General features: G+C 35.6%; 1 protein-coding gene across 7 annotated transcripts in view; it reads left to right on the plus strand.

Annotated features, from left to right (window-relative positions):
• TASOR (transcription activation suppressor) overlaps positions 1–21,450 on the plus strand; it is a 49,250-nt gene that overhangs the window by 9,952 nt on the left and 17,848 nt on the right. For all 7 annotated transcript variants that reach the window (XM_004267933.4, XM_033424625.2, XM_004267934.3 and 4 more), the window contains exons 3-14: positions 743–835; positions 1,563–1,635; positions 2,054–2,145; positions 2,633–2,794; positions 4,446–4,570; positions 6,707–6,738; positions 7,474–7,579; positions 8,467–8,570; positions 8,651–8,754; positions 19,264–19,336; positions 19,429–19,500; positions 20,555–21,256. In XM_004267933.4, the coding sequence (XP_004267981.1) occupies positions 743–835; positions 1,563–1,635; positions 2,054–2,145; positions 2,633–2,794; positions 4,446–4,570; positions 6,707–6,738; positions 7,474–7,579; positions 8,467–8,570; positions 8,651–8,754; positions 19,264–19,336; positions 19,429–19,500; positions 20,555–21,256 (1,738 nt within the window). The remainder of the gene's footprint in view (positions 1–742; positions 836–1,562; positions 1,636–2,053; positions 2,146–2,632; positions 2,795–4,445; positions 4,571–6,706; positions 6,739–7,473; positions 7,580–8,466; positions 8,571–8,650; positions 8,755–19,263; positions 19,337–19,428; positions 19,501–20,554; positions 21,257–21,450) is intronic.

A 21,450-nucleotide genomic window follows, 5' to 3' on the forward strand; every position in this document is an offset into this window, starting at 1 on the left:
TTTCCTTGTCCTAATTGAGTTTATAGTGTAGAAGTTGGTCATTAAACAGAGATTTATTAAACCACCTATATGCAGTGCACCATGTCAGGTAAAATGAGAGATCCAAAGATAATCAAAAAATGAACTTAAAAATCTATGGGAGGGCTTCCCTGGTGGCGCAGTGGTGGAGAGTCCGCCTGCCGATGCAGGGGACACGGGTTCGTGCCCCGGTCCGGGAAGGTCCCACATGCCGTGGAGCGGCTGCGCCCGTGGGCCATGGTAGCTGAGCCTGCGCGTCCGGAGCCTGTGCTCCGCAACGGGAGAGGCCACGGCAGTGAGAGGCCCGCATACTGGAAAAAAAAAAAAAAAAAAAAAAATCTATGGGAGAGTTGGAGTGTGGTAAGATTTTAATAGAAATTTAGTTAAAATTGTTTAGCACTAGATGCTTATTTGACTATATTGTAAGGATAAAGATCCAATTATAATGGGAAAAAATGAAGTGTAGAAATTACAGGGAGAGAAAAGATAATTTCCACTTTCGTAGATATGGATTTTTTTTTGCCATGCCTCGCGGCTTGTGGGATCTTAGTTCCCTGAGCAGGGATCAAATCCGGGCCCCCAGCAGTGGAAGCGCAGAGTCCTAACCACTGGACCACCAGGGAATTGCTGATTTGGAATTTCTTAGAAATAAGCTTCCTGAAACTCTTAGCTTGAAAAACATAATCACATACTAAGGAGTCGTTATAGATTTAATTTCATTTAGTTTACAGAAAAGCGAAGAGAACTGAAGTTTGATGGTCGTTTAGATAAAGAACTTTCAGAATCCTATGCATTTCTGATGGTTGATCGGTATCAGGTAAGTGAACCCATTTTATAAAAAACAATTTGAAAGTGCTTCCATTGTAAGTTACCTAAATTTGCAATTAATCAATACTTGATTTTTTTTTAACATCTTTATTGGAGTATAATTGCTTTACAATGGTGTGTTAGTTTCTGCTTTATAACAAAGTGAATGAGTTATACTATACACTTGATTTTTATAAACAATTTTTTGTAGAAATGGAAAAAATGGCTTAGTGCAAGGTATTTCATTGTTTGTAATTTGCTTTTCAAATATGTTCATTTTTTCTTTGATCAAACCTAATTTTCCCCCCTGGAATGTGCTTGATAGTAAATAATTTTTCCTTTATTAAAGTAGATTATCTTCTATATTACTGATTATATGTGCTGGGAACTATTTTTACTCCTTTGATCAAAGATGTTTAGGTGGAGTTAATTTCTCTTTAAATAGTTTGCCAGGACTAATTCTTTCTAAAAGGAGATGTTTATATATATGAATGGCACGAATTCTAAGTATATGTCAGACCTGGCATAAACAAAAATAGATTACAGCTATGGTTACATTGGAAGTGTATGCCAGTTTCACATTGATATTTAGTCATAAACTAGCATGTATATGTATAATTTCTGTAACATAAAAAAATATAATTTAGAAGCTTGGATTTTACTTAAAACAAGTTTACAAACTGTCTTTTCACATTTTTAATGTATTGACTGTAAGATGAAATGTTTTGTTTATTTAGGTTCAGAGCATATGTGAAAAAGGATTACAGGTGGGCCAGTCCAAAATAACAATTCTTGGCAGTCCTTCCATGGGTAATCTTTTTTCTTTTTTCATTTACCTACTACTAAGTTGCCCTTTAAAAATATATTATCTAATTTCGCTGTTGTCCTTATAATTAAATTCATGTATGCTTTGTCATGTTCCCAGAAAAAGAGACTAGTTTCAGGTTCTGCAATGAAAACCAGTTTTATCCTTTGTTTCTGATTTTGCATACTTCCAATTAAACAAGGGTTATCTTTTTTTTTAATGTCTTAGTCTAGTTCTAGTGATTTTGAAAATTTTGATTTTTCATGTTTTTTCTAGTTTTATTTTTTGCTTTGGTTAAATATCAGCTATCATTACATTTTTTTAAAGGTGTCATACCTTTTATCTCTTACTATGTTAAATATTTGGACTTTTTATATTTGTGTCCATATTAAAACAAAACTTTAATTTTTCCCTCTTTGCTAGGTGTCTATCTTTCTAGGTATGCTGATTTATTACAAGCTAATCCTTTGGAAGCTGGGGCAGTGGGCGATGTTGTTATTTTTAAAATAATGAAGGTAATTTCAACTTTTACATTTCATATATCAAAGACAGCATTTGACTTGGATTTTAGTCGACCCTGTCTTTAGGGGTTTGATTGAATTAAAAACCAGTGCTTGCTTGTGTTTGGCATATAAAGATACTTTTGAGAGTGGTTTGCCGTCTTTAATCTGAGCTTTCTGAGCTTTAGAGTTTGCTTTCCTTTCCAAAGAAAAGAATGAAGAGAGGGAAATATGTTGAGAATGTTATTTAAGCTAGTGAAGTGTTGTGAAGAAAATTTTTATTTCCTTGTATTAAATTCAAACAAGCTTTTTTTTTTTTTGGTTAACCTTTTCTTACTGCTTCGATATTAGTAAAAAGTGTTGGGTATTACTTTATTACCAGATATTAAAGGAAAAAGCTGTTGTTATAGGTAATCTATATTCAAAGAGTTATTCTATAATATTAATGTTATACAGTCAGTAATTAGGTTTTGGTGGACTTAAAAGGTTTTCTGTATTTTAGGGTAAAATAAAGAGTATATATGACCCGATGGGTGTAAAAAGTTTGGAATCTATATTAAATAAAAGTGCTTTGGACCCAACACCAAAGCATGAATGTCATGTGTCGAAGAATGCCAATAGAATTACATCACTTTTGGCTTATAGAGCTTATGAGCTTACTCAGGTAAGTACCTGGATCCATTTTAGTGTTATGACCTCATATCAGTTTGTCACTAAGTCCTTTAAAATGTCTCCCTTTCAGTTCTCCTTGCCACCACACTAGACTCTGGTTTCCACTTACCACTGCTAGACTCCAGTGACTCTCACTGCTGTTTGTTCAGTGTTTCCAAGATAGCTCAGAAACGTAACAGTGGCCCCCCCTTAGACTTACAGTGATATTCAGACTCCTTAGCCTAGCTAGCTCTCCCTGCCTGTAGACTGTGACCTCCAGCCTGTTTTTTGTATAATTCCTGCCCTCAACGATCTCATTTCCTCTTGAAGCCTTGGTTTCTCCTGGCCTAGAAAGATCCTGTCTAATAAAATATTGCTCATTCTTTAAGGTAAAGTTAAAGCCCCTTGAATTACCTTAATTCATATCACTTTGTATTATTGATTTGGTAGATATTTTCTATTTTTATTAGTATTTTTCTAAAATGCAAACTTAGAATTCATTCTTTAAGTTTTATTCAGATGTAATTGATTTATAGTAAACTACACATATTTAAAAGTGTAGTATTTGATGAATATCAGTTGTTGTGTTTTTATATGTTGTTTGACTATAATGTTACTCTTTTTAACAAATGTATAAAAAATGTGAATGGATCTGAATGGATTGTATGTGAAAAGTGGTGGTGCTCACCTCCCTGGAAATGTTCTTTCTTTTTCTTTTCTTTGATTTTTACTTTATTTACATAAAATAAAGTTTATTCTTGCTCTTTTCTTTTTGAAGAATCTCAGTGGGCAAGACCTGTTGTTGGGGGCTTTTAGCAAAAATTATATTCACCAAAGTCATCTGGGCTGACTCATTTGATTACCTTCTGGACAGTAGTATTAGTAGATATGAAATATAACTATAAAGTAGTTACTAGTTTTTCTAGCAGAACTTGTAAATTGGCTTGATGTTTCCAGAAAAATTCCAGGCATTTTTAGAGCAACAGCAACATTATTGGAAGTTTCCCAAGAGAATGGACTTTGAAGGACAGTGCTTTGTTTATAAACTAGGGCATTCTTTTTAATGAAAATCCCTAGACTGCAGGTCAGAAAACCCTAATCTAATGAATGTTGTGAATAGGTGAAGGGGAGAGGCAGATGGATAGGGTAATAGGAAGAGGTTCAGCTGCCTTTGTCATCTATGTTTGTAATCTCCGCCACCTCCCCTTTGTTGCTTTGTCTGCAGTTGGAGTCAAAAAAGTGTTTTTCTTTTGAAATAATGAGCAAAATGCTAGGTTTGCTTGAGATTGTGTTCTTAGTATTTTACTGTTGTATCAAATTGGTTTTTCTGGGCTGACCTGGGAGCTTAGGCTCCATTTGTTTCATTTTCATGAGGAAATTTGTTGCACATTCCCACTGGTCAGTTCTTCAGAAGTAAACTTCTGGAATACCTATTAGCATCCTGGCATCTGGTATATATATAGAAGCAGAATATTTTATATCATACAATGAATATAAAGTACAAATTATTTTAATTAAATTGACAAGCAGTGCTTAAAGATATTTTTCATTAAAGGTACTTAAGTGGTATTGTGTTTCTCAAAAACCAGGCAGGTAATTGTAAGATTTCACTGTCTACTTCTTGCCTTCTTAAGGAAGTTAATTTTGCATTTTCTTATTTTTAGTATTATTTTTATGAGTATGGCTTTGATGAGCTAAGGCGAAGACCGAGACACGTGTGTCCATATGCAGTTGTGTCTTTTACTTATAAAGATGATATACAAACTCCGAAGTTCGTACCTTCATCAAGGTAAGACTCATGAATTTTAGACGTCATCCAGAATGGTCTTATATCACGTATCCTGCACTTCTGAGTTAGGAGGAACGCTTTGTATTTCTTCCTATTTTTTTTCCTTCTCTTGAAATTAATTAGATTTATGAATGTTCATGATGACTTTTAAGAAGTCAGTTAGAAGGACAGATACTTAACTGTGTGGAAATAAAAACTAAAATTTACTTAAACCTCACTGGTTAACCTTTTTTTCCCTGATATTGAAGGTTTGTGTAGCTGCATAAATGCAGCTGTTTTTTTTTGGGTTTTTCTTTTTGGCCATGTCACGTGGCATGCAGGATCTTAGTTCCCTGATGAGGGATCAAACCCGTGCCCCCTGCAGTGGAAGCTTGGGAGTCCTAACCACTGGACCACCAGGGAATGCCCAAATGCAGTTTTGTTTGCTTGTTTGATTTTGTTTTTTTGTTTTTTGCTGTGCTGTGAAGCACGTGGGATCATAGCTCCTAGACCAGGGATCGAACCTGGGCCCTCGGCAGTGAAACCACAGAGTCCTAACTGCTGGACTGCCAGCGAATTCCCCCAAATGCAGTTTTTAAAAGTGAAATTTTGTGTATTAGCTCTCCTGGAAATGGGGAGCTTCTACAAATCCTCAGCCCCATCTCAAACCAGTTAAATCAAGTAGTTATGAAGGAGCCTAGGCTGTGGTAGTTTTTACACACTTCCAGGTGATTCTAATGGTCAGTCAGAGTTAATTATGAGTTAACTGATGATTTCTTACAAGCTCTACGATAAGGTGACCAGGTACAAATCAGTTTCTTTTTTCCCCCCATGGGGGTGATTCCAGAAAATGTTTTGGCAAAATTGAATGAGTAAATTTACAGAGATGTAGGTGAAACAGTTAAATATCTACTTATTTTTACTTTGAGTTCCCAGATTTGAAGTCATGCGTGATATCTATTAATTTAGAAATACTGCAGTTTTAAAAAGCCACATTTCATGAAACAAACATTTTTGAGGTCAGCCTTTTTTTTTTCTTTTTTTTTTTTTGTGTCCCCTTGCATTTTTTGGTGTGTCCCCTGCATTGGCAGGTGGACTCTCAACCACTGCGCCACCAGGGAAGCCCTTTAAGGTCAACCTTTTAATCAGTTTTCAGATCAGATTGTCTTCATTTAAGTTGTTTGAGATGCAGCACTTTTTTTTGGTCAGTGAATAGCCCTGGAAACCATCCACAGCCACAAGTACTGATCTGCATAATATCCTGACAGTTGTGTTTTTCTTTCATTCTTTTTTTTTTTGGTGGCTCTATATTTGTGATCTCCATGATACATTTACTATAGTGCCTTTCAACAGTGATTTTTAAAAGACACCCAGCACTTAATTATAAGGTTATACCCCTAGGAATAATGATTGTCTGTTAATTTTCTTTGCCTCTTTGATTTGATCTGTTGACCCTCCATATCATTTAAAATGAACATCCTTGTTGTACCTTGAATGCTGCCATGAATGCTCCTGCCTCTGCATTTGCTATTCCTCCTCATTCCTCAGTTAGCTGCATAGTTTACAGTGTCAGTGAGACCTTCCATGATTTTTTTTTGAAACCTATGTACCCTTAGTTTCTTTCTTCCTTTTTTTCCATAGCACTTAAAACGATCATCATCTGGTAAACTATATACTTACTTTTTGATTGTTGTCTGTCTTCCTTATGAGACTGTAAGCTTTATGAAGGCAGGGATTTTGTTCATCCCTGTAATTCTGTTACGCAGAACTGTGCCTAGTAAATAATAGAAGCTTAGTAAATATTTAAGTATGATTGAGGCTATTTCCTCACATCTCATCACCAAAATAAAGTAGTTGACCGAGACTTTAAAGGACTATATTCTCTCCTGATGGATATTTTTGGGAAAAACAGCTCCCTTAAATTTGGGAAAATACGGTAATTTGAGCCAAGTAAGTGATTCTGATTTCTCTGAGTAGACTTGGATTTATTAAATGTTGTAACAAGTAATTTGTTCTTCCTACTGGGAGGGAAGGATTTAATTCTCTTGTACAGTATCCCATTAAAAAATAGCATTTCTATCAATGCCCTGAATGTTAACTTTCATGTTGTTAGAAATCAGTAATATTTCTTTTTTCTTTTTAAAAATTTATTTGTAGATCTAACAGCTTTAATGCAGATAGAAACTCAGGTAAGATTCTTACATTTCTTTCTTTTAGTTTTATAAATCGAAAGAATAAGTATGTAGAGTAAAAAAATTAATAAGTACTTTGTTTTATTTTTATAATGAATGAGAATCTGCAAAGTATGAAAAAGCTCGAGGCCATGTTATGATGTAGCATCAACATTTGGTCATCCAAACATAAGGTCTCCTTTGAGAATCTGCTGGTACTGTGAATAGACCAAAGAATTTTAGCACTTTGTTGATAAAGGTAAAAAATAGAACAAGTTTCACAACTCAGCCTTTTAAAAGTATTAACTTCATCAGAGGTGTAGAATTTAGAAGAGAGAGAAGATTGAAAGCAATATTGACACTTTCTATCTTCAGATTTCTCTGTGATGAGAAGAGCGCAAGTGGAAGCTGTAAGACATTGTGAGGGATTCATGTAGTTAACTGGATTTAGTATAGTCTCCTTTGGGGGTAATAGGAGGGCAGTACTGTATTGTCTTTGCTCCTCAGCTTTCTGATATGAGGACATTTAGGCAAATAAATTTGTTATTCTTTTCATCTGGAATAATTTTATAGGGGAAAAGATACCTGAAACAAAAATCCTAGTATTTGAATTCCCTGTAAATAGAAATGTCAAGGTTTCTTTTGGTGGTTCTACTTAAACTGCGTTTCTGGATGTTTTTCCCCTTAGTTCTAGTAAATATTTGCTTCTGGGCTGCCAAGAGGCTGAGTTGTGTCATTATTCTTTTTATTTAGATAAATTTAACTACACGTTGTGGAAAGGACAGCTTTTAAATAAAGGAAAGCTTTTGTGTTATATTTCTCTGAGGTCAGCCACTCGTGCTTTTTTGCCTATCAAGCTGTAAGTATGTTATATTACAAGAAAATAGCAGTTAGTAGTTGCTAATTATTCAGTTCTTACTTACACTTAAAATTCCTTTTTCTTACTTACATTTAAATTTTACTTTGATCCATAAGAACTTACATATAAACAGTGGTTTGTTTTAAAAAAGATTGATTTGATAACTTTGGAAACTTAGTTGGCAGAATGAGCCCTATGCTTTTCTGTCTTGATTTGCAGATGGGCTAAATAGTTATACACATTTATGGCATAAGATTTTTTTTTAGTGATTTTAAATATTAAAAGTATTTTTCAAAGTTTTGTCCTAATTAGCTATATTTTGCATTTAGCAATTTGAACATGATAGACTTAAAATTTATCAGTTCTTTGTTGGAAACAGCTTGATGTGGTGAGTTAAGTTAAAATTTATATGCTGTTTTCAGTCCTGTGCAACATATGTTGGAATAGAAAGGTTTAAAATGATCTTTTGCTACCACCACAGTAAACATTATGGGTCCCCATAAATGGTTGAAGATTAATTTAACTGTTCATATTTGAATTGCATTTAATAAAATGGCAACTTTTTATCTTTTGTGGTTAGTAAAATTGGTATAAATAAGGGTTAGTTTCTGGCTTAAAGATGGAAGGTTGGTAATATTGCTGGACAGTCTAGCTACCTGTACATATATCTGAACTGCCCAAATCAAATATCAAGTATGATATTCATAAATATGCTCTTCTGTATTCCATCAGGATACTTGTGTGTGTGTGTGGGTTTGTGTGTGCGTGCGTGTGTGTGTGTGTGTGTGAGAGAGAGAGAGAGAGAGAGAGAAGGAGCGAGAGAGAAAGAACGTTGCTAGAGTTAAAAATACAGGTAAGGCAAATACGCCTTTTCAATTTTCTTTCAGTCCTGAGAAGTTAGATGTTGAAACAGTTATGAGTATTGATCATCTGAAACAGAAAATCCCTCCAGCGCTGTTTTATAAGGAAACTTACTTAGGTCCATATGAAGGTAAAGCAATTTAATTTTACTAAAATATATAAGAAGCAGACTTGATTTGAATATTTACTATGTATTTTTTCCTATGTCAGTTTTGAAGAATGGAATGTATTGCAGCCTCTATGAAGTTGTAGAAAAGACAAGAATTGGAAGTAACATGGAAAATTTGCTGCAAAAACTAGAGAAAGAAAAACTTGTGAGTGAAAGGTTTTAAAATGTTCCTCATTCTCCCTTAGAAATATGCATATTAATAAGAGATTATGATAATATTTCGGTTTATTTCATTTCTGCCTCTGAAAATACCGTAAGGTCTCTGTTTTTGTTGCTGCCATTTGGTTAATGTAATTTGGTGGCTTTTGGTACTTTTCTTTTTAGCCACGACACTAGATCCTCTATAGACCAGTCTTTCCCATGAAGTATCTTTATTATATTTTGTGACTGTGATATTCAACAAATATTTATTAATTATCACTTTTTTATGCAGGGTATATAGTTTGGTAAAGAATGAGGCAAGAGGGCTTCCCTGGTGGCGCAGTGGTTGAGAGTCCGCCTGCCGATGTGGGGGACATGAGTTCGTGCCCCGGTCCGGGAAGATCCCGCATGCCACGGAGCGGCTGTGCCTGTGAGCCATGGCCGCCGGGCCTGCGCGTCTGGAGCCTGTGCTCCACAACGGAAGAGGTCACGGCAGTGAGAGGCCCGCATACCACCAAAAAAAAAAAAAAAAAAAAAAGAATGAGGCAAGAGACTCTGTTTTCCTGGATTATGTGATAAATGGAGTTACTCAGATGTGCTTTGTTCCAGTAGAGACAGTGATATATTTGAAGATTCAAAAAGAACAAGGCACTTGGTGAGGTTGAAAGGATAAAAACACTAGAGTAGTTGGGGGAAAGTGGTAGAACATGAGGCTAGAAACGTGTGTAGGGGGCTGTATTCTGCAGTGTCGTTCAGGCAGTGCTCGAATGTTTGGACATTTGGACTTGATCCTATAGCAATGGGTTTTAAAGAGTGGGATGAGGTTTTAATCGTGTATGCAATGTGATCAAATCTGTGTTTTAAAAATTTATCTTGGTTACTCTGTAGAGAGTGAATTGAAGCGGGGAGATGATGTAGGAAACTATTACATTTAGAGGGTAATGATAGGTTGGATGAGAAAAGAAAAAGGAGAATGATTTAAGAGATATTTACTAGGTAGTATCTAATTTAGTAGGTATTGAGTATATCGAGTTTGGGTAGAGGGATTACTAGGTCAGGCAGCAGATTGTGATGGATTCAGGAATGAATGGAAAATGAATACGTGATGCTAATATGTATAATTTAGCTGAAGGAGAGGAGGTGATTGCAGAGGAGAGTGGCTATTCCAAGGTTTCTGTTAACATGAGGTAGGTGAGCTCATGTTTAAATGTTGATGGGACATTCCAGTAGAGAGGGAGAGAAGTTTTTTTGCACAAGTATGCCATTTAATACAAGTTTTTTTGTTTTTTTTTTTTGCGGTACGTGGGCCTCTCATTGTTGTGGCCTCTCCCGGACGCGCAGGCTCAGCGGCCATGGCTCACGGGCCCAGCCGCTCCGCGGCATGTGGGATCTTCCCGGACCAGGGCAGGAACCCATATCCCCTGCATTGGCAGGTGGACTCTCAACCACTGCACCACCAGGGAAGCCCACAAGTTTTCATCTGTTGACTTCTTTTTACTCCTCATTTTGTTGAGCCTCGGTTTCCAGGTAGTCACACGGAGAGTTGTATCAGTGATTTTCAGAACCTGCAACTTCATAGATGGCTACGTAGAATTTTGTTGTATGCGTATATATTTGCTTAACCAATCCGTCGTTTATATTTAGATGGAGGGTCAAATTATATACAAAACTCATAGGCAGAGTTTGTACACTTGTGAATTGATGGACACCTAGCAATAACTTTTTGGGACCAGCTAGAAATCTTTAGGTAGGCATCTTAGAACACACACACATGCACATTCACCTACATGTGAACATACTTTTATATTTATATTTGCGTTTCTTGTTTTCCTCCCAAAATTTGTCTATGATACAAGTACTCCTCATGACCAAAATCTATTCAGTTCCTGAGTTCATAAAGTGAAAGTTTAGGTAGTAGGTTTGGATATGGTGGGATATTGAGTTATCCAAATCTGTTCAGTTCTTGAATTTCAGAGAATGAGTATTGTGGGTCTGGACAGTGAGGAGTTTATCAGAAAAGTACAGTATCTGTTGAGTGCCTAATAGTGAGAATCAGTATAGGAAGGATACTGGCATTTTGTTTTTCACCTGAGCAAGTGTTATATTAGGTTTGTGGAGGACTGGGTCTTCCCAGAATCAAGAAGTAAAGTAAGATCCTAGATCTTAGAGGGCACAGGCATTCCATAAGGTTACACTACATGAATCTAACGAACTGACGTACTTTGTGTGGCTGCCCCCTTTCCTGCAGACCCCGCTGGGAATTATTCTAACTATAGCTACTTTCTTCATAGTTGTCATCATAATGGGAGGTGCATTGGGGACTGTTGGGTTCTTAATAATTTTATCCTGAATACACACAGGAGATGTTCTGGATCAGAGAGAGACTTAGTCAGTACCTCACAGTAAGTAATGAATGTGTTGGCTCTCTTTTGCCCTATTTCCGACCCTTAGGGCAATGCATCAAGACTCAGGTCAGTTATCCTATGCAAGTAGTTGGACACTCAGTAGGCAAGGAGTGAGGAAAATGATTTTTCTTTGCTCATGAAGGGAAGGAGACATCTATCTCCCTGCCCTTCTGGAAGAAGATATCCTTGAAAATGTAATGAATATTAACTCCAACCCTTTGATGAATAAATGAAATCTCTTCAGGAGCCAGTTAGCCCTCTTGGACCTAAAGACATCTCCAAGTTCCTGCGACCCATTTATTCTTCCTTGAAATGTAATACCTAGGGAGATAGATCTCCAGTCTTCTGGAATTGTGGGAGTTAACCTAGGAACCTAATCTGTACTGTAACCTTTTGTGTACTCACTTGGCACTTTCAGGGAGATAAGAGAAATTTAACTATCCTTTTAGATCAGAGCAATTAACTAGGTAATTGGCTATAGATATAATTCTTAAGGTATGTGAAGAGTGAAATATTTCTGGGGGAAATGTAAACAGACATTTCCTATCTTTATATCATATATATTTCTGCATGTCAGAAGGCTAGGGCTTTTTGCAGGAACACAGAATTCAGGGAAGTGGTATTTTCCCACACGGGTATTTATAAAATAAGTAAAATACTGAACTCTCTTTCGGTTGGTTGTTAGTCAAATTAACTTTTTTTAAAAATTTTTATTGGAGTATAGTTGATTTACAATGTTGTGTTAGTTTCAGATATATAACAAAGTGAAGTCAAATGAATTCTTAAAGCTAACTTTAGTATAAGAAAAAGTATAAGAGAAATGTCCGAAATTTGAATATTGTCTCTGCTGTGAACATTTTGAGTCTCTCCTGATGTACATATACAAGATAATTTTCTCTCAAGTATAGATCTAGTATATTAGATTTATTATCTGTAAGTAGAATTACTGAATCATAATGTGTTACTGGCTTTACAAAATAATGCATTTTATTTCAAGTGGTTGTACCAATTTATACCCTCAGTACCAGCAAGTTCCCATTAATTCACATACTCATAATTACTTGGTATAGTCAGACTTTGGCAAAATCTTGCCAATCTGGTGGGTATAAAATAGTATCTTATTGTGATTTTAGCTTGTCTGTCCTGAAATATGATGAGTTGATCATCCTTTCGTAAGCTTATATCTTTTAATGTTCAGCTGCCTACCTATTTTTCCTTTTGAGTGGCTTGTGGTTTTTTTTTTGCTTTGAAGTATGGTTGATATACAATATTGTGTTACTCTCAGGTGTACAGCATAGTGATTCAGTATTTTTGCAAATTATATTCCATTATAGAGTGGCTTGTGTTTTCTTACTAATTTGAGGATCTTCATGTATATTTTGGGAACTAATACTCAGCTGTGTGCTACAATTGTTTTCCCATAATTTACACTTGCCTTTCTACTGTATTCACAGTGTTTTTTGAAGAATACATGTTCATAACTCTAATGTAATTGAATTTGTCTGCCTGAATGTTAAGTACTGTTTGTGACTTAAACTTAAGAAATCTTTCCTTGCCCCTAGGTCTTATAGATACTGCCCTATATTTTCTTTTGAATATGTTATGGTTTTGCCTTTGGCACTTAAGTTTTTAAAAAATATATGTATGTGTATTGTTTTGTTTTTTATTTTTGTTTGATATAATATAGGAATCCAACTTCATTTTTTCCCCAATATGAATAATAAGTTGTTCCTGAACCATTTACTGAATAGTCCATCCTTTCTGCACTAAGTCTTGATACCAGGTACGGCAAATCGCCCCACTTTTTTCATCCTTTTTGGAGTGTTCCGCTATTTGAGATTTAGCTTCCCCCCACCACCCCAATTTTAAGAATCAGCTTGATTTTTTCAAAAAAATTTTAGGATCAGCTTGTTAGCTCCTTACTCCCCTCCCCCACAAAAAAACCCTATTGGAATTTTAAAATTGGAATTGTATTAAATCTGTAGATCAAATTCGATACTGTCTTATCCATGACAAGATTATCTCTTTACTCCTTTAGGGTATTCTTTTAACAGAGTTTTATAATTTTCTGGATACAAGTCTTGCTCATTTTTTGTTAGTTTTATCCCCAGACATCTTATTTATTTATTTATTTTTTGTTGTAAACAGTATTTTCCATTTCAGTGCATTTTCTGTTTGTTGTGTATATAGAAATGTAATTGATATTTACATATTGATTTTATGTCAGATCAGTATATGAAATTTGAATAATTTGTTCAGTTTTGTATGTTATTTGGGATTACTATATAGATCTCATTATCTGGGAGCAACATTGTTTTGTTTTTTCCTCTCTAATCTAGGATCTTTAGTATGATGTTGAATAAAAGTGGTGATTGTAGGCGTTCTTGTCTTTTTTTATATATATAAATTTATTTATTTATATATTTTTGGCTGCGTTGGGTCTTCGTTGCTGCACGCGGGCTTTCTCTAGTTGCGGCGAGCGGGGGCTACTCTTTGTTGTGGTGCGCAGGCTTCCCACTGCAGTGGCTTCTCTTGATGAAGAGCATGGGCTCTAGGAACGCAGGCTCTAGAGCGTAGGCTCAGTAGTTGTGGCGCATGGGCTTAGTTGCTCCGTGGCATGTGGGATCTTCCCGGACCAGGGCTTGAACCCATGTCCCCTGCATTGGCAGGTGGATTCTTAACCACTGCGCCACCAGGGAGGTCCCATTCTTGTCTTCTTGATCTTCAAAAGAACATTTATAACATTAACCATTAGTAGGAAGTTTGTACTAGGTAAGAAGTTTGCTTTAGGTTTTTCATAATTAATCTTTATCATTTTAAATTTTTTCCTTCTTTATTTTTTAACCATGAATGGGTTTTGAATTTTATTGAATTCTTTTTTTTTTTTTTTGTATTTATTGAGATGGTTACATGGTGTATTAGTCAGGTATCATCAGAGGAACAGAACCAGTTGGATATGCAGTTGATACTTTAACAGCATTGGTTTGTGCAAGTCCATTTGTATGCAAATTTTTTTCAGTAAATATGTACTACAGTACTACATGATCCATGGTTGGTTTGATCTGCAGATGCAGAACCACAGATATGGTGGGCTGACTGTAAAGTTATAGATTTTCAGCTGCGTGGGGGTTCCTAATGCCCACATTGTTCAGGGGTCAGCTGTATACATATAGAAAGAAATCTATTATAAAGAATTGCCTTGCACAGTTATGGAGGCTGAAAAGTCCCAAGATTTGCAGTTGGCAAGCTGGGGACCCAGGAGACCTGATGGCATAGCTCCAGTCTGAATCCAGGTGTCTCAGGACCAGGAGACCTGATGTCTCCTGATGAAGTCTGGCAGGCTTGAGGCCAGGAAGAGCTGATATTTCACTTAGAGTTCAAATGCAGGAGAAAAACCAGTGTCCCAGCTCAAAGGCAGGCAGGCAGGCAAGAAGAATTTCCCTTTACTCCAGGGAGGGTCAGCCTTTTGTTCTAATCAGACCTTCAACTGATAAGACTCACCCACATTGGAGAAGGCAGCCTGCTTTACTCTGTCTATCCACATGTATATATATTTAACTCATCCAAAAATACCTGCAGAAACATCCAGAATGAAGTTTGGCCAAATATCTGGACACCCTGTGTCCCAGTCAAGTTGACACATAAAATTTATCATCATGCATAGTATTTATCCTGTAAACTTAATAAGATGAATTATATTTATCTTTTTTCAGTATTAAACTATTCCTGTGCTTCTGGCTTTAGAATACCTTCCCCCATTTTTTAAAAATACTTGGTTTGTTGTGTGAATGTTTTGTTTAGGAATTTTGTATCTGTGATGATGAGTGAGATCGACCTACAATTTTTCTTTCTCATATTGTCCTTATCTAGTTTTTATGGCAAGGTTATACTAGCTTCCCAGAATTGTAAGTGGTGTTTCCTCATTTTACAAAAGATGGATGTATATATGATGAAAGGAATCTATTCTTCGTATGTCGGGTAGCACTTAGCTGCAAAACTGTCTTTAAAATGTTTGTGGGTTTATGATTCAAATTTTTTAATAGAAAACTCAGGTTTTCTATTTCTTCTCAGGTCAGTCTGGATATATTATGGGGTTTTTTGTTTCTTTAGGAAATTGTCCATTCTATGTTTTTAAATTTATTGAGCTAGAATTACTTTTATAGTTTTTTTAATAGCTGCTGTGAGTATTTTTGCAAGTAGTATTTTCATTAGGCTGTCTCTTACTAGTACTTTTCACCAGAGGTTTCTTGATTTTATTCATCTTAAGAACCAAATTTTGGTTTTGATCCTTTGTACCTTTGTTTTCCTGTTTTATTAATTTCAGCTGTCAGTTTTAGTCTACTTGGGGGGCGGTGTTATTTAGCTGTTTCTGACTTACTATGTTAGAAAAATGGGCAGTGAACTTGAGTTCTAAGTACTACTTTAGCTGCATTCTACATGGTTTTTTTTTTTTTGTTTGTTTGTTTGTTTTGCGGTACGCGGGCCTCTCACTGTTGTGGCCTCTCCTGTTGCGGAGCACAGGCTCCGGACGCGCAGGCTCAGCGGCATGGCTCATGGGCCCAGCCGCTCCGTGGCATGTGGGATCTTCCCGGACCGGGGCACAAACCCATGTCCCCTGCATCGGCAGGCGGACTCTCAACCACTGCGCCACCAGGGAAGCCCTACATATTTTAATATGTGGTATTTTCATTATCATCCAGTTCTAAGTAATTTTTAGTTTCCATTATGATTTCCACTTTGTCATATGATGTACAGGTATATTTTCAAATTTCCAAATGTATGAGAACACTTTTTTCTTCTTCTAATTTAATTCCATTGAAATCAACAGGTAATTATTTGAAATTTATTGGGATTAAAAAAAACAAAACTCTGTGGTCAGTTTTTGTACATGCCCCCTCTATATTTGAGAAGAATGTGTTTTTTTTAAATGTTAAATCCTGGGGACATAATTCTGGGTTGACAGCTATTATCTCTTAGCACTTTGACTGTATTTACTGTGATATCTTCTGGCTTCTATTTTTGTTGAGAGGTCCACTCTTAGTCTAATGATGTTTTCTTTGTAGATCATCTTTTTTTCTGGTTGTTTTTTCAGTTTTTTCTTTTTCTTTGGCGTTTTGCAGTTACATTAAATATATCTAGGTGTAGATTTCTTATTTATCTAGCTTGGTATATATTGTCTTCATATTTGTAGATTTATAGCTTTTTTTCTGGAGTATTGTTAGTCATTATCTCTGTGATTATACTTCTTCACTCTTTTTTGACTGCCTTTCTAGGACTCTGAAGCATCATGCTGTTCTCAGTGTCTGTTAACCTCTCTTGTGTTTTCTGTCTTATTCCTTTGTACTGCATTCTGAGTAATTTCATCATAGCTATCTTCTAGATTACAAATTCTGTCTTTAGTTGTGTCTAATTTGCTGTTGATTTTCGATTTCACAGAAAATATTTTTAATTTCTGAAAGCTATATTTGGTTCTTTTTGAGGTCTGCCTGACTTTTTTTTTAAAAAACAGATTCTTGTTAATTCTTTCAGAAAGACTTATTGAGTACCTGTTGTGTACCAGTGACTGTTCTAGGAGGTAGAGATTATATTCTGATGTTCCTTGCTATTTTTTAAAATTGCATCACCATTTTAGCCGTTTTAAAGTGTACAATTCTGTGGTTTTTACTAGATTTACAATGTTGTGCAACCATTACCACTTATCTTATTCCAGAATATTTTCATCACTCCAGAAAGAAACCTCATACCCACTAAGCATTCACTTCACATTCCTTCGTCCCCTCAGTCCCTGGCAACCACTAATCTCTTCTCTCTTATGGATTGGTCTATAGTGGACATTTTATATAAGTGGAATCATGCACTATGTAGCCTTTAGTGCCTTCTTTCACTTAGCATAATACTTTTAAGGTTCATCCTTGTTGTAGCATGTATCAGTACTTCATTTCTTTTATTTCACTGTATGGATAATGTCACATTTTGTTTGCCATTCATCAGTTGGTTCCACTCTTTGGCTATTAAGAATATTTCTACTGTGAATATTTGTATGACAGTTTCTGTGTGAACATGTTTTCAGTTCTGCCATATTATTTCTTTGAACATTTCATACCTGTTTTATATATTGCATCTTTTGATTCCAATCTGCAGCCCTTGGGTATTTGAATCTATTGTTTTTGCTGAATCTCTCTTAGGGTAGCTTATTTTCTCTGAAACTTGGTAATTTAAGATTGTGAGCTTAATATTTTACATTTTTAAAAATACTTTTTGTTTTCATACCATATTACCTGTAATGTTATCTGCAAAGCCAAAATAGTAGAATCAAGTAATATAAATCCACAGACTGGGCTAGTGTTGTTTTCTGAGGGAGAAGGAAACAGTAAGGGGTAATAAATAGAGGCATCAGTACAGAGTTCACAGGTGTTTCCTATTGCACAGGATTGAAAGTGTTTCTTTGGCTTAAAGCCACAGATATTACTGCTAGGGCTTCTGTCTGCCTGAGTGTTGTTTCTGGGTATAGATTCCCTGTGTTCCATGAGTCTCTGGGGACACTGAGTCCCCTTAGCGCACTAGGGTCTTTAGGCCACTAAGCCAGTCAGGTTAAAGAATCTGGTATTTGGAGTGGGTGAGAAGTTAAAATAATCTAATTGTTTTTTTTCTGAGCAACCACAAAACATGAAGCTCTTACTCATGTCTCCCAACTTTCTGTTCTGACAAATCAACAAGAGTTGGGCAAAATGTTAGAAGAGATATGATATATAAAACATTTTGGATAAAAGGGTTTGAGTCTGAAACAAAAATTTTGCAGATACATTGTCCACCTTACTTTTGGGTGTTCAAACAATGTTTTTATTAAGTGTAAATTGGTAGCGTAGTCACTTTAGTCCTTTAAATTATTGGTTCTTACACAGACTTTGTTTACTGGAATTGTTTAAAAGGAATTTAGGTAGCACAAGTTTTCTTTCAGAATCCAGATATCCTTTTGTGTTTAGCTGCCATACTCAGTTCTTCCTTTACTTACCCTTTCTTTAATCCAAAAAATATTGTGAACTATTGCAGTAGTCTGTGAACTGAGTTCTTTGCATTACATTGTTCTCTTTCCTCCTGCAGTGCTATCAAGTTTCTTTGGGTTTTTTTTTAGGGAAACACTTCAGCTCAAAAGGGTATACTCTCGAGGGCATTTCTGGCTAACCTGGCATTCTTGTCTTTTTACAATCTAGCCCATGATCTTTCTTTCTAGACTTGTCTTACATGTTTCTCCTAGTCTCTCCTCACCCTTGGCCAGTCGTAAGTACTCTGATGCCTGCAAACTGTCCATTATGTTATAACTCTGCCCTTTGTTCATGACGTTGCCTCTATTGAAATGTCTTTCCCACAACTTTAGGCTCTTGGCAATGTAGCCATCCTTCAAAATCCACCTCCCATATACTCTCAATATGTTTTCCAACCATAGACTAACTGTATTTTTTCCTTTCTGTTGCTTTGTAAATCTTTTAAAGACCTTTCCTGTCTTATCTAATTATTAATATTTCTTGTGTTACTTTCTCCACCCAATTATAACCTTCTTTTGATCAAAGGATCTTGTGCTGCTTGTCTTTCAAGTTATCTCTGGTAAGGCAAATTGCCTTACGTGTGAAAGATGTTCATTAAATATGTGAAGAATTAGATTACAGCAACACATTTCATTTGAGATTAGCCTGAACTCTTGAAAGGTAGCATTTGTGTCATACTTGTTTTGTATCTCCAACATCCAGCACACCACCTTGGCAATTAAAAACATGTCTTTTGAATTGCTGAGGAAAATATTTGAAGTTTTTGTTTGGTTCTTGTATTTTAGCTTCAAGGAAAAATCAACAAGTTGATTTAATAGGAGAATTCTTTCAGTAATATTTTCTCATTAAAATTATGAAAACTAAGGCTTTCTTAATTGATTGGAATCCTGTTAATGAGCAGAGGGTTGGTGGAAAGAGTTTTTTAGCTAATTCAGTAGCAGTACTTTTCCTAAAAAGATGATCAGAAACTTTTTGCTTTCCTTATAATTAGTAGAAACTGCTATGTTTCTGCCTTATGGTGAATAATAATGCAAATTCAACTTCTTCCCTCTTCCAAAAATGTAGGTTCTTGTTAAACCTTTGGGAGACCGAGGATACCTTTTTCTTCTCTCTCCTTGTCAAATGGTTTCTCCATATGGTAGGTGATCTTCTCTTTAATTTTTATAATTCTCCTTTAACTTTTTAAAAGTTAAAATATATTGCTAATGAATTTCACTTTTGTTTTTTTAGAACATCATACTGCTAAGTCTCGAGTCTTACATGCTTTGTTTCTATTTCAAGAACCTAGAGGCATAGTTACTTGTAAGTTCTTTGAATATCTAAATCCATTTACATATAGATACCGACATTTTATTGAAAATTTCCAGATAACTCACTAAGCATTTTGTCTTTCTTACGTCATGTTTTGGGAGATAATGGGGGTATTAAGAGGTGTTAGCAATATAAAACACAAATTATATGACTTGTTTTTTTAACTATGAAAAATTATCTGGTTTTTGTCAGTGTTTTCACTAAGTAAATGTTGATTGTAATTGTTACAGTATTATAGCTTAGTTTTTCAGGGTTTCTATTATATGTTTTTTTTTTTTGAGCTTAGTTCATTTTTGTATTCACATTTTAGTGACTAAGTGCATCATGTGCTAGGTTAAATATTAGGCCATTCACAATTAATAAGAATTTTCATACTGTTTTAGAGAACACCATTTCTATTCACCATTTCTAAGAATGAACTTTAATGCTGTCTTAAGGTAAAGTTCTCACTGTTAGGTTAAAAATGAAATTCTCAGGAATTCCCTGGTGGTCCAGTGGTTAGGATTGCATGCTTTCAGTTTCGAGGGCTCGGGTTCAGTCCCTGGTCGGGGGAACTAAGATCCCTCAAGCGGCGTGGCACGGCCAAAAAAAATGAGATTCTCAGTGGTAGCCATTCAGTGCCTACATATCTGCTTACGGGGATAGAGAGATAGAGATAAAGTTGTTAAAACAGGAAGGAGTGACATTACTGTCATTTGCTGGACGGTCTTGCTAGGAGCCTCAGGTCTTTATTTCTCCTTACATTTTCCTTGCCACCAGTTGATGCCTAGGGACATGAAGAAGATCTTCAACGGGCAGGTGTTTTTCCCTTTAAAAATATGTTCTGCAGTTTTCATGTTTTAATTTCTTATTGGCCCATTTTAGGCTCCTGGGCTTAGAAGCATGCTATTCATATATCCCTATATAACATATATGTATTAGGGTACATACTGGTTTGGTCCACCATTAATGTATGGATGTTGTTACATTGCTTTGACAATATGTAGATCTGTACTTGACTAATTTCTTGATTGCTAACATGGTTTGCTTTTTTGTTTGTTTACAGCACAGAAAGGTTCAACCAGTGCAGCACCACAGGAGAGACGTGAGAGCATACCAGATGTATTAAAAATAACTCAATTTTTACAGTTTGCTTTGATTCAGTGTCGAAAGGAATTCAAAAATATAAATACTATAAATTTTCATTCTGTTGTTGAAAAGTATGTAAGTGAATTTTTTAAGCGAGGTTTTGGTTCAGGTAAACGAGAGTTTATCATGTTTCCATATGATTCACGATTAGATGATAAAAAATTTTTATATTCAGCTCCAAGAAATAAATCCCATATTGATAATTGTTTGCATACCTATATTTTTCGGCCTGAAATGTATCAGTTACCTATTTATAAATTAAAAGAGCTATTTGAAGAAAATAGAAAACTTCAACAGTTTAGTCCACTTTCAGATTATGAAGGCCAAGAAGAAGAAATGAATGGTACAAAAATGAAATTCGGAAAACGAAATAACTCAAGGGGTGAAACTATTACACCTGGAAAGCAGAAGTCATCTCACTCTTTGGATTATGATAAGGATAGAGTCAAAGAATTGATTAATTTAATTCAGTGTAGGAAAAAAAATGTGGGTGGGGACTCAGACAAAGAAGATATGAGAAGCAAAACTGTCTTGAAGAGGAAGCTTGAGGATCTACCTGAAAATATGAGAAAGCTCGCCAAAACCAGTAATTTATCTGAAAATTGCCATCTGTATGAAGGTAAAATATCAGAATTGTTTTTATATAGTATAAAAGTAACAACCAAAAACATAGTAAAGTAGTTCTGTCCTTTCTCCTCATACAAGGGTTTGCTAATTATAGCCTGAGAGCCAATCTAGGCAGTCCCCTGTTTTTATAAAGGAACTTTTGCTGCCAATCTCAGCTTCTGTATTCGTTTTTCAAGGCTTTGTTAA

This window comes from Orcinus orca, chromosome 10 (assembly GCF_937001465.1).
Source record: "Orcinus orca chromosome 10, mOrcOrc1.1, whole genome shotgun sequence".
NCBI classification, from domain to species: Eukaryota; Metazoa; Chordata; class Mammalia; order Artiodactyla; family Delphinidae; genus Orcinus; species Orcinus orca.